Source organism: Nicotiana sylvestris, chromosome 9 (genome assembly GCF_000393655.2).
Source record: "Nicotiana sylvestris chromosome 9, ASM39365v2, whole genome shotgun sequence".
Taxonomy (NCBI): Eukaryota; Viridiplantae; Streptophyta; class Magnoliopsida; order Solanales; family Solanaceae; genus Nicotiana; species Nicotiana sylvestris.
This window is the reverse complement of record NC_091065.1, coordinates 182,045,876-182,060,054: the sequence shown is the minus strand read 5'-3', so window position 1 is coordinate 182,060,054 and position 14,179 is coordinate 182,045,876. Positions and strand designations below refer to the sequence as shown.

The 14,179-nt window shown below is 39.0% G+C and overlaps 1 protein-coding gene across 1 annotated transcript; it reads right to left on the bottom strand.

Annotated features, from left to right (window-relative positions):
• Nucleotides 1–8,093: 8,093 nt before the first annotated feature.
• On the bottom strand, nucleotides 8,094–8,627 carry LOC138878679 (uncharacterized). Its single transcript, XM_070158366.1, has one exon. It carries the CDS (start codon nucleotides 8,625–8,627, stop codon nucleotides 8,094–8,096), a length of 534 nt encoding a protein of 177 aa, XP_070014467.1.
• Between the last annotated feature and the right edge of the window lie 5,552 nt (nucleotides 8,628–14,179).

Below are 14,179 nucleotides of genomic sequence, written 5' to 3'. Positions count from 1 at the left end.
AAAATGAAAGATTCGTATCATTTCTTCAGAACTCACACTTACAAATTGATTTACACATGCCTTTTTTAAATATTAAGATATCATATACATAAAAATTGGTTTACAATGATAGTCTTTCCTTAGAAATCTTTATTTAAGCAACTTTGTTTTAGGGTTGGCTTCTCTACATTGCTTAGGGTTTAGCTTCCACACAAACTTCTGCAAAGTTTGGATCCAAACTATAACTATCTCAACGAAATATCAATGTCCAAAATGAGTTGGAATTTGAATGTTCATGTTGTTAGATTATGGCACATTCCAGACCTCGAGAAACCAAAAATTCTAATTCAATTGAATTAATTATTCAAGATGAAAAGGTGCATACTCTTTTACATATTGTTATTTTTTTCGAGTTGTGATGTATTTTCTTCAACTTATGCTCCTTACTAACTTAAATTTCTTTTCACATTTTTTATTTTAGGGAGATCGAATTCATGCAACTATCGGAAGAGCTGTCACGCGTATTTTCAAAACAAAAATACATGAAATGGGATTGTACGTTATGAAAAACTTTGTGGTTGGACCAAACAATTTGAAAATTAAGACCATCAAGCATATATTGAAACTGAAAATTACAGGGGTTCCATTATTTTTGATATTGGGAACAGATTGAGTTCCCAGTTAGTATTCTATTGTTTATATCCATATGAAATATATTATTATTGTTTAAGTTCTCACCTCAGCATAATCAACCCTTCCAACGGCTTCATCTATGGTTTGAATAACTAAATTTATCAGCTCTTCGCAATTGACCTATTCCTTTTCTGCCTCAACTTTGGCTTTAGACAGTATTAGGCTAATAGACAAAGCCTGTGGAATGGTAGAAAGAGTAAAAAGTTTCAATTGCCACAAATGCCACACAATAATAAAGAGAGAGCCTTAACAGGAAATCAGTTTTTGCATATGCATTGCCGCATACATTTTGATTCTGAATAAGCTAATGTTTGACATAATTCATGTTCCTTCATCATTGAATCAATACAGAGGATAACTTTTGAAAAATGCACTGCAATATATCATGAGCAGTTGCTACAAAAATATTCCCTTAAGCACATGTTTCATATCAAGCAAATTGTATAGCATCATTATTTTTCGTGGAACATTCATATTAAACAAATTGTATAGTATTATAGAACATTTACTAGGATTATTTTTGATTATTCGCGCATCGCGCAAGTACTACTACTAGTTATTGTTAATAATTACTCGCTTGTAATTGCTTTCTAATAATTTAAAAAGAATTTATCTACCCTGTCAGCGTACATAAGTGAAACTCTTTGCATCTAATGACAAGGTGAGTACGTGCAGGGGCATAGCTAGAAGCCTGGTTATACTACTAGAAATCTGGCAAAATCCGTCCATATTATTCCGATCGAAATCAGCCGAAAGAGAAAAAATCGACCCAACTCGGTTGGAAATTATTTAAATTGGTCGCAAAAGTCAAATTAAATGTTTTATGCAAAGATACCGACTACCTTCAGTCAGAAAAAGTGGTCCCGCAATAAAAAAAATTGCTATGTCTTAAATTGGTCAATCTTCTACCCAAACCTTGTCACACTTGCATATTATCTTCCAAAAAAAATTTACTTAGAAAATTTCAAGTATACCGACCGACAACGGTGGGAATTTTGAATTTTTTTCCACCTAGGATCAATTGTATTTTTCAATAACAAAAAGTTTTTAAAAATTATTATGATTTGACCGATCGATTTTGGTCGGTATTAGTGGTAAAAAATGGTCAACCACTTATAAATTATTATTATTTACAATCTCTCTCTCTCTCTCTCTCTCTCTCTCTATATATATATATATATATATATATATATATATATATATATATTTAACAATATAAATTGTATGTTATGAAATCTCAAACAACGTATTTATGTTATGAATTTTATATAATATACAAATACTAAAATTTAGAACCGATAAACTTGTTGTCGATCTAAATTTCAGAATCTATAAAATTGAAATCCTGGCTCCACCTCTTAGCACGTACCTTTGTCATCGGATCATACTTTTGGCAATAAATTCATAAGCTTTAAATTGGGCTGACCGGTTAACAGATGTTATCAGTTCCTTTAGTAAGCTAAAAAGAAAGTAACAACGAAAATACGTATACGTTTGGAGAAACCAGAAAGTATTAAACTTCCAAAAAATATAAGTTTGGAGAATACTATGGAAATCATCAAGTTTTACTAAGTCTGAACTCTGAAGTATTCTAGTAGGACTGATATGTTGATCCCGTCAAAGTTGTAGTAAAATGACGTTATTTTATAGCTGCACGAGGGAAAGCCTTGGCGTAACTGGTAAAGTTGTTGCCATGTAACCAGGAGGTCACAAGCTTGAGTCGTGAAAACAACCTCTTGCAAAAATGCAGGATAAGACAGTTGCGTACGATAGACCCTTGTGGTCCGGCCCTTCCCCGTACACCGCGCATAGCGGGAGCTTAGTATACCGAAGTGCCCTTTTTTGTCTCTTATCGTTTATAGTTGTTCTTAGTTCCCTATTAAGTACTAATTATGAGTAATTTTAAGGATCTTGTTTACTTCCACCTTTGTTCATTTGCGTATATAGTAATTCTAAAATTACAATATTATATTGAGTACTTTAACTTATACATACTGATAGTGTAAATTAGATTTAATATGCAAAATTATGTTTGTTGTATGTCAATTTAATGAGAGTGTAAAAACTCTTCCTCATGTTGTTTTTTTTGGATTAGATAGTGTTAGCTTTGTGTCTTGAATTTTTGAATTCGAATTGTTATCCAACCCTTAAAGATCGTGGTTGTGTTGGTACATAGCAGAGGTCCAAAGGGGTACAAAGCTTTTACTGGGACCGAAATAACATGATGCATGCTGAAGCCAAGAAAGATAACTTTGACGACGATAAATCAGGCACCATAAAACGGTCACGATCCGGAATGTCTACCTTCAGGATCGTGATGGCGCCTAACATTTCACTTGCTAGGCAAGCCAACGTTAGAAAAATTCTTTACCAATTTTAACCACTTTGAACAGTTTAACCAATTAAAAAGAAATGAAGCTAAAATGAAGTATGAAATAGCATAATAATCAACAATATCTAAGTACAACCCGGATATGGAGTCACAAGTACACGAGCTTCTAGAGTCTCTACAAACATGGTTTAAAATAAGTACAACTGTCTCGAATGAAAAGAATAGTAAATAGGGAAAATGGAAGGGACTTCAAGGTCTGCGGACATCAATAGATCTACCTCGAGTCTCTAAATGAGCTAATCTGGGCTGATATGCCTCACGGACAGCTGAGACCAGTACCAAAATTTGCACAAGAAGTGCAGAGTATAGTATGAGTACAACCAACCTAATGTACTCCGTAATTATCGAGTCTAACTTCAACGAGGTAGTGACGAGGCTATGATAGGGCACCCACGTAATTAAACATGTACATACAAAAATATATGTACAACATAACATCAAATAAAGAATTAACATGTACTATTGGGAGGGGACACGCAAAAGGGGTACAAGATACAGTACTACAATAAGAAATGACAACATGAAGCAGTAAATAAATTTTCAACCAAAGAGATGGATAACATAATGAATAGAAACTGCACGACATCACCCTTCGTGCTTTTACTCTTATCCTCATCATGAAACAATAATAATGGTACGACATCACCCTTCATGCTTTTACTCTCAATCTCTCCATAAATGATAAAATACGGCACGACATCACACTTCGTGTATTTACTCTCAATTTCATCATGAAACAATAGATACGACGCGACATCACTCTTCGTTCATAGATCTCAAATACGACACGACATCACCTTTCGTGATTTAGCTCTCTTCCTCACTTTGTATAAATCGATAATTACAACAATAATCGGCACGACATCATCCTGCATGCTTTAACACTCTCTCTTACCATGTAACAATGAACATATAACAATTTGGGAGATAGAATAAGCAAGAAAAAATCTTACATCAACATCGGTTCCACAATACCAACCTCAACTTCAAGAAGCAATACTCAATTATCACAAATAGCCGTAATTGCGGAAAGAACGATCAATTTAATAATGAATTAGTCTAAGAATGTATATCATAATCAAATAAGGAGTAAATTATAAGAAGCAAGTCTCACCCACATGCTTTAATCCAACAGAAATGCATAAGTACTCGTCACCTCACTTATACATTGTACTAAATATTTAAACATGTAGAAAATAAACAACAAGTCCTAATCCCTCAAGTCAAGGTTAACAACGACACTTACCTTGCTCCAAAACTGCACCAGAGACCTGCACCAGAACTGAAGAACACCAGCATAGTTTCTAAGTCCAAACTCACCCCGTAGCCTATCCGAACTCACCCGAGCCCTTGGGGCTCCAATCCAAACATGCATACGAGTACAAAAACATCATACGAACTTACTTGTGCTGTCAAATAGCCAAAATAACACCTAGAAGTAGGATTCAAATACCAAATCAAATGAAATTTTCAATGAAACTTTAGAATTTCTATTTTAACAACTGGACGTCCGAATTACGTCAAACCAACTCCATTTCTCACCAAATTTGGAAGACAAGTAATAAATATAGTAATGGACCTATACCGAGTTTCAGAACCAAAATATGGACTCGGTATCAACAAAGTCAAACATTGGTCAAACATTGAAATTCAGTAAGCCTTTAAACTTCAAATTTTCAACAAAATATGATAACTCGAGCTAGGGACCTCCAGTTTTGATTCCGGGCATACGCACAGGTCCTAAATCACGATACGGACCCCCCGAGAACATCAAAATATGGATTCGGGTCTGTTTTCTAAAAATATTGACTGAAGTCAACTCAAATGGCTTTTAAAGGCAAAATTTCTTACATTATCAATTCTTAACATAAAATCTTTCTGAAAATGAGGTATTTAAGGTTTCGAAACATAGAATTAGGGTTTAAAACTCTAGATGACATATCAGGTCATCACATTCTCCGCCTCTAAAATAATCGTTCATCCTCGAACGGACATAGAACAATACCTAGACTGGTGAAAAGGTATGGATATCTACTCCGCATGTCCGATTCGGACTCCCAAGTAGCTGCCTCGACCGACTGACTTCTCTACTGCACTCGAACTGAAGGGTAACTGTTTGACCTCAACTATCGAACCTGCCAAGATAGAATAGCCACCGACTCCTCCTCATAAGTCAAATCCTTGTCCAACTGGACTGAGCTAAAATCTAACACATGGGACAAATCTCCGTAATACTTCCAGAGCATGGACACATGGAACACTGGATGGACTGCTGATAAACTAGGTGTCAATGCGAGCCTGTAAGCCACCTCACCCACTCTCTCAAGAATCTCAAAGGGCCCGATATACCTAGGGATCAACTTGCCCTTCTTTCCGAACCTCATCACACCCTTCATGGGTGAACCTAGAGCAATACCCTCTCTCCGGCCATGAATTCAACATCACGAACTCGACGGTCGGTATAACTCTTCTTCCTAGACTGAGCTGTGCGAAGTCGATCCTGAATAATCTTGACCCTATCCAAGACATCCTATACCAAATCTATACCCAACAACTGAGCCTCTCCCTGCTCGAACCATCCGAATGGTGATCGATACTGCCTCCTATATAATGCCTCATAGGGAGCCATCTGAATGCTCGACTGCTAGCTGTTGTTGTAAAAAAACTCCACAAGTAGCAAGAACTGATCACAAGAAACCCCGAAATATAAAACACAACCACAGAGCATATCCTTCAATATCTGAATAGTGCGCTCGAACTGTCCATCTATCTGAGGATGAAATGATGTGCTCAACTCAAACCGCATGCCTAACTCATGTTGTACTACCCTCCAGAAGTGCGAGGTGAACTTCATACCTCGATAAAAAATGATAGACACTGGCACACCGTGACGGACGATCTTGCAGATGTAGACCCCAGCCAACCACTCTGAAGAATAAATAACTGCCATAGGAATTAAGTGCGCTGACTTGGTCAACCTGTCCACAATAATCGATACCGCATGGAACTTTCTCTGAGTCCATGGGATTCCAACAACAAAATCCATAGTGATACGCTCCCACTTCCACTCAAGAATCTCTAACTTCTGAAGCTAAACCACCAGGTCTCAGATACTCATACTTTACTTGGTGACAATTTAGACACCGAGCTATATATGTCATTATATCCTTCTTCATCCTCCTCCACCAATAATATTGCCACAAGTCCTGATACATCTTGGCGGCACCCGGATGAACAGAGTGCCGAGAACTGTGGGTCTCTTCAAGAATCAACTCACGAATTTCATCTACATTAGGCAGACAAATACGACCCTGCATCCTCAAAAATCCGTCATCTCCAACATTAACCGGCTTGGCACCACCGTGCCACACTGTGTCTCTAAGAACAAGAGAATGAGGGTCATCATACTGCCGCTCCCTAATGCACTAAACAAGGAAGACCGAGTGATTGTACAAGCCAAAACACGACTAGGCTCTGAAATATCCAACCTCACGAACTGATTGGCTAAAGCCTGAACATCTGATGCAAGCGGTCTTTCACCGACTAGAATGTATGCAAGGCTGATACTCACTGCCTTTCTATTCAAGGCATTGGCAACCACATTGGCCTTCCCGGGATGATACAAGATGGTAATATCATGGTCTTTCAATAGTTCCAACCACCCGCTCTGCTTCAAATTGATATCTTTTTGTTTGAACAAAAACCATAGACTCCGATGATCTGTGAATACCTCGCACGACACGTCTTAAATATAGTGTCTCCAAATCTTCAGCATATGAACAATGGCTGCCAATTCTAAGTCGGAGCATATCCTTCAACTGCCGTTACGCATATGCAATCACCCTGTTATCCTGCATCAATACTGCACTGAGCCCAATACGAGATGCATCACAGTACACCATGTAAGATCCTGAACCTGTAGGCAACACTAACACTGGCGCTGTAGTCAAAGCAGTATTGAGCTTCTGAAAGCTCACCTCACACTTGTCTTAACATCTGAACGGGGCACCCTTCTGGGTCAACCTGGTCAATGGGGATGCTATAGATGAAAACCCCTCCACAAACTAACATTAATAACCCACCAAACCCAAGAAACTATGGATCTCCGTAGCTGAAGTGGGTCTAGGCTAGTTCTGAACTACCTCAATCTTATTAGGATTTATCTGTATGCCCTTAACCGGTACTACGTGCCGCAAGAAAGCGACTGAGTCCAACCAAAACTCACACTTTTAAAACATGGCATACAACTGGCTATCTCTTAGAGTCTGAAGTACGATCCGAAGATGCTGCTCGTGTTCCTCTCATCTGCGGGAGTAGATGAAGATATTATTAATAAACACAATCACAAAGGATCCAAATTGGGCTTGAACACCCGGTTCATCAAAACCATAAATGTTGATGGGGCATTTGTCAACCAAAATGACATCACAAGAAACTCATAATGCCCATATCTAGTCCGAAAATCTATCTTAGGGACATCAGATACCCTAATCCTCAACTGATGGTAGCCATACCTCAAATCAATCTTCGAAAACACCTTGGCACCCTGAAGTTGATCAAATAAGTCATCTATCCTCGACAATGGGTACTTGTTCTTAATGGTGACTTTGTTCAACTGCCGGTAATCTATGCACATCCTCATCGATCCATCTTTCTTCTTCATAAACAATACAAGCGCACCCCAGGGCGAGATACTAGGTCTAGTGAAGCCCTTATCAAGTAAATCTTGCAACTGTTCCTTCAACTCTGGCGGGGCCATACGGTATGATAGAATAGAAATGGGCTGAGTGCCTGGAACCAAATTGATACAGAAGTCAATATATTTGTCGGGTGGCATCCCAGGCAGATCTGCAGGAAACATCTCTGGAAACTCACGAACAACTGGTACTTAATTCATGGAAGGAATCTCCACACTAGAAACACAGACATAAGCCAAATAAACTAGACACCCCTTCTCGACAATATGCCGAGCCTTCATATAAGAGATAAACCTGCTGGTAGAATGACTAGGAGTCCCCCTTCACTCTAATCAAGGAAACCCTGACAAGGCTAAGGTCACCGTCATGGAGTGACAATCCAATATAGCATGATAAGGTGACAACCAATCCATATCCAAAATGACATCAAAATCAACCATATCTAGAAGTATGAGATCTACACTAGTCTCGAGACTCCCAATGGTAACCACACACAAACGATAAACATGATCTACAATAATAGAATCTCCCACAGGCATGGACACATACACAGGAGGGCTCAAAGAATCACGAGGCACAACCAGATATGAAACAAAATAGGATGACACGTAGAAATAAGTAGAGCCCGGATCAAATAGAATTGAAGCATCTCTATGGCAAACTAAAACAATACCTGTGATAACAATGTCAGATGACTCAGCCTCAGGCTTGGCTGGGAAAGCATAATATTGGGGCTGGCCCCTACCAATCTGAACTACATTTCTAGGACGACCTCTAGCGGGCTGGCCTCTACCTCTAGTGGCGTGACCTCCACCTCTAGCTGTCTGACCCCTACCTCTAGCTGGATGAGCGAGTGGTGAAGCCATAGATGCCGGGACCATGGCACGAGAACCCTGCTGTTGTGAGCTGCCCAATGCTCTAGGGTAAAATCTAGCAATGTGCCTCGGATCACCACAAGTCTAACAAGACCTCGGTTGCTATGATTGCTGACCCTGAAATTGAACTTGTCGATCTGAGTAACCACCCTAAAAACTATGGATCAGAGATGCACTAATAGGAGCTGGTGGTGCAACTTAGGCTAGCTAGTCGGAATGAGACATGTAAGGGCCGCGACCACCTGAAGCACCATGGGATCCCTAGAGCGCTGAATGAAATGGCCTAGGAGGATGGCCTTTACCAAAGGTACCCCTGCCTCCAGATGAAGCACCACTAAAACCACTGGAATGACGAGGCCTCCTATCAGACCCCTGCCCTCTCTCTTGTATAAGAACCATCTCGATCCGCCTAGTGACATTAGCAGCCGTCTAAAAAGAAATCTCACCCCCAGTCTCCTTGGCCATCTGTAGCTTGATAGGGTGAGTTAGTCCATTAATAAAACTCCTCACCCTCTTTCTCTCTCTCTCTCTCTCAGTAGGAAGCAGAAGAAGAGCATGACGGGCTAGATCCATAAAACGAGTCTCATACCAATGTTCCGCAGCACCTCATGGCAGCGGTCAAGATAATCGTGTGGGTCCTCGGAAGGTGCATAAGTGAAGTGAACTAGAGAGCTTTGTAAACTTGTCCAGTCTCATTAAGCCCTCAGAAGACATAGCGGGTCAATCACCGGTCTGTGCCGCAATAACCAGCTGAACTACCTAACTGGTGGGGCTGCTGGTGTCTGATACTAGGAGCTATCTGCTCCGGAGTGTGAGTAGCGGGAGTCGGTGCTCCTCCCCTAGCCTGCAAAATGGCTGGTACCACAGGAAATGTACCGACTTGGGCCACACTCTCCATAAGTCCCGCCAAACGGACTAGAGCATCCTGAAGCACTAGGGTGGCGATGAACCCCTCCGGGACCTGAGCTGGTCCAACAGGTACAGTCTGAGTTGGAACCTCCTCATCAAAATCCGCTTGAGGCTCCATTGCTGGTGCTGCTGCTCGAGCTTTAGAATGAGATCTGCCTCTGCCTCGGCCTCTGGTGTGACCTTAGCCTCGTCCTCTGGCGTGACCTCAGCCTCGTCCTCTGGCGTGACCTCGGCCTCATCCTCTGCCCCTAGTAGAAGCTACTACTAGGGTCTCCAACTACTGTCCACCTGAAGATACAGTGTGTGTTCTCGCCATCTACGAGAGGACAAGAATAGAAGAGTTCAATCAGCAATGATAGAATAAAATCGCACGATAGAGAAGAATAGAACTAAAATTTTTCCTAAACTCCATAGCTTCCGAAGGATAAGTACACACATCTCTATATCGATCCTCCAGACTCTACTAAGCCTGCTCATGACTTGTGAGACCTAGGAAACCTGGTGCATTGATTCTAACTTGTCACGACCCAAAATTTCCACCTTTGGGATCATGATGGTGCCTAACATTTCACTTGTTAGGTAAGCCAACGTTAGAGCAATTCTTTACCAATTTTAACCACTTTTAAATGTTTAAACAATTAAACAGAAATGAAGCTAAAAGGAAGTATGAAATAACATAATAATCAACAATATCTAAGTACAACCCGAATTTGGAGTCACAAGGACACGAGCTTTTGGAGTTTCTACAAATAGGGTTTGAAATAAGTACAACTGTCTCGAATGAAAAGAACAGTAAATAGGAAAAATGGAAGGGGACTTCAAGGTCTGCAGACGTCAGCAGATCTACCCCGAGTCTCTAAATGAGCTAATCTGAGCTGATACGCCTCACAGACAGCTGGGACCAGTACAAAAATCTGCACAAGAAGTGCAGAGTGCAGTATGAATACAACCGACCCAATGTACTCCGTAAGTGTAAAGCCTAACCTCGACGAGGTAGTGATGAGGCTATGACAGGACACCTACGTAATTAAACTTGTACAGACGAAATATACGTACAACATAACATCAAATAAAGAATTAACATGTACTATTTGGAGGGGACATGCAAAAGGGGTACACGATACAATACTACAACAGGAAATAACAACATGAAGTAGTAAATAAACCTTCAACCAAAGAGATAGATAACATAATGAATAGAAACTCCACGGCATCACCCTTCGTGCTTTTACTCTCAGCCTCACCATGAAACAGTAATAATGACACGACATCACCTTTCGTGCTTTTACCCTCTATCTCTCCATAAATGTAAAAATACGGAACGACATCACTCATCGTGCTTTTACTCTCAATTTTATCATGAAACAATAGATACGACACGACATTACCCTTCGTGCTTTAAGTCTCTTCCTCACTATTTATAATTCAATAATTACAACAACAATAGGCACAACATCACTCTTCATGCTTTAACACTCACCCTTGCCATGTAACAATGAACATATAATAATTTGGAAGATAGAATAAGCAAGAATAAACCTTACATCAACAACGGTTCCATAATACCAACATCAACTTCAAGAAACAATATTCAATTATCATAAATAGCTGTAATTGCGGAAAGAACGATCAATTTAGTAATAAAATAGTCTAAGCATGTATATCATAATCAAAGAAGGGAGTAAATTACAAGAAACAAGTACCACCCGCATGCTTTAATCCAATAACAATGCATAAGTACTCGTCACCTCAGTTATATGTCGTACCAAATATTTAAACATGTAACAAATAAACAACAAGTCCTAATTCCTCAAGTCAAGGTTAACCACGACACTTATCTCGCTTCAAAAATTAACTCAAAGCTCAATCACAACTTTGCCTTTCGAATAAGCCTCCGAACCAACAAAATCTAGCAAATTATCAACCAAATGATTCAACATAAGCCTTAGGAACTACCCACGAATGAAAAAGATTCAATTTAGGTAATTATTGAAAAAATCAACAAAAGTCATTTCCCGATTCCGCTTGGTCCAAATCCAAATTCAGACCAAAACCCGACCTCAATTCAGCCTGGTTATGCAAGTTATTTTGAAATCCGACCTCAATTTGAGGTTTAAATTTTAATTTTACAAAAATCCCTAATTCTACCCAAACCCCCAATTTTTACCATGAAAATCCTAAATTTTAGGTTGAAATTTTATGATATATAATAGGTAACTGAAAGAAAGTAGGTTAGAATCACTTACCAAAGAATTGGGGAAGAAGAGTTATTGAAAAAATCGCCTCTAAGGTTTCTAGGTTTGAAAATTTGAGAGAATGAACTAAAATTCTGTTTTTCCATCTTAAGTCCAGGCGCATATATTACAATTGCGAACCCCGCAAATGCGAAAAATCCTTTGCAAATGCAAAGTCTTCACACTTCTGCTGCTATCACAATTGCGATGGTTCGTTCGCAAATGCGAACTTGGACTTCTCGCTATTGCGACCATCTTGATCGCAATTGCGAACTTTGTTGACCTAGCTCCACTTCGCAAATGCGAAGATTTTCTTCGCAATTGCGATCATCACAGGAATTCGGGACCTTCGCAATTACGAACACTGACCTTGCAATTTCGAGGTCAGAGACCCGCACCAGAACTGAAGAAACCAGCATTGTTTGTAAGTCCAAACTCACTCCGTGGCCTATCCGAAACTCACCCAAGCCCTCGGGATTCCAAACCAAATATCTACACGAGTCCAAAAATATCATACAAACTTGCTTGCGCGATCAAATCGCCAAATAACACCTATAACTAGGAATCAGATACCAAATCAAATGAAATTTTTAATGAAACCTTAAAATTTCTATTTTAACAACCGGACGTCCGAATCACATCAGACCAACTCCGTTTCTCACCAAATTTTGCAGACAAGTCATAAATATAGTAATGGACCTATACCGAGTTTCAAAATCAAAATACGGACCCAGTATCAATAAATTCAAACATTGTTCAAACCTTGAAATTCAATAAGCTTTTAAACTTCAAATTTTCAACACAATACGATAAGTCGAGCTAGGGACCTACGATTTCGATTCCGGGCATATGCCCAGGTCCCAAATTACGATACAGACCCACCAGACTGTCAAAATACGGATCTGGGTCTGTTTGCTCAATACGTTGACCGAAGTCAACTCAAATGGATTTTAAAGGATTTTTTTTATACTTTATCAATTTTTAACATAAAAGTTTTCCGGAAAAAGATCCGGACTGCACGCAAATCGTGGAAGGCTAAAATGAGGTATTTGAGGTTTTGAAATACAAAATTAGGATTTAAAACTCTAGATAACCTATCGGGTCATCACATCAAATATAACACTCTGCTCATGCCTCGAGGATTCACACTTAACTTTAATTCAACAAAATAATACATTAGAAGCTGGCATAGGGAAAATTCAGGATGGACTGTGCAATGCTGACAAATTAAATATACACAATAGTTATGAAGTTATTGCTGAGTGTACAAATAAAGTTTCACATTGACAGTTGAAAATATTGAGAGTTTACATATAAAGTGTATGAATTTTTAATGGTGCAAGTTCTTTTAGAAAAATACGTGCGAATTTGACCCAAAACGGATAATATCATACCATTTTAATAGTATCTTTGGGCTGGTTGAGCCGAACATTTAAGGAAATGAACTCGAAGTTGTTAGAAAGTTAAATTACCTTTAGAGTGTGATTGATTGGAACTACTACTTAAAAGTTGAGATATATGTATTTAGTTTTGTATTATGGTTTCTTCTATTGGTGATTCCTTTGTTTGTACAACTAAAGGCTTCTGTATCTATGTGGTTTTTAACCATTTTGTCCTTGTCAACGTAATAATTGTGGAAAGGGTTGAGATAATAAAATTTATGAACAGTCAATGTTGGAGCAAAATGCAGCAGGAAAATAGGTAGTTTGATGGCAACCTACCAGCTGAATGAATATAGTCTTCATAATTTCATTTAAAAGAGGGAAACTATTGATTCTGAAGTCTCACCAACTAACAAAGCATATATATATATATATATATATTTCGTTATTCTTTGTGTGTATACTGGTTAACCTGCTCACTATGCAATAGCTCGCAAACTACACAGGAAATGTAAATCGCACTAGGTAAACCTGGTGCGACGAGCTCTGACTGAGAAGGCTGCTGGTGAGAGGAATCAATCTCAAATCTTCCATGTGGGAAACTGCTCACCCAACCAACTCAGTCAACCCTTGCGGGCTCATACATGAGATGTAGATTGTATTAGGCAAGTCTGGTGCGATGAGCTGTGATTGAGGAAGCTGCTAGTGAGGGAAAGACATCCGTGCATCTTTTCACATAATTATAAATATGCTATTGCATCTAAGTTTCAAGCCGGAAACACTTGAAACTTATTAGATGTTTTTGAAAAAAAAAATATTAAAACAAAAAATGACAACGCATCAATAACTTTCCCTCAATTCGACCCAATTTCATACTCAATTACGTGGTGGGAAAAATAATCTAAAACTATATAATTACACCCAAAATTCAATTACAAAGTGGCGTTCTAAATAGGCTCTAAATTTCCCATTTTAATTTTTTTTGGGGTAATAATAGGTTGCTTATAGTTACATATAT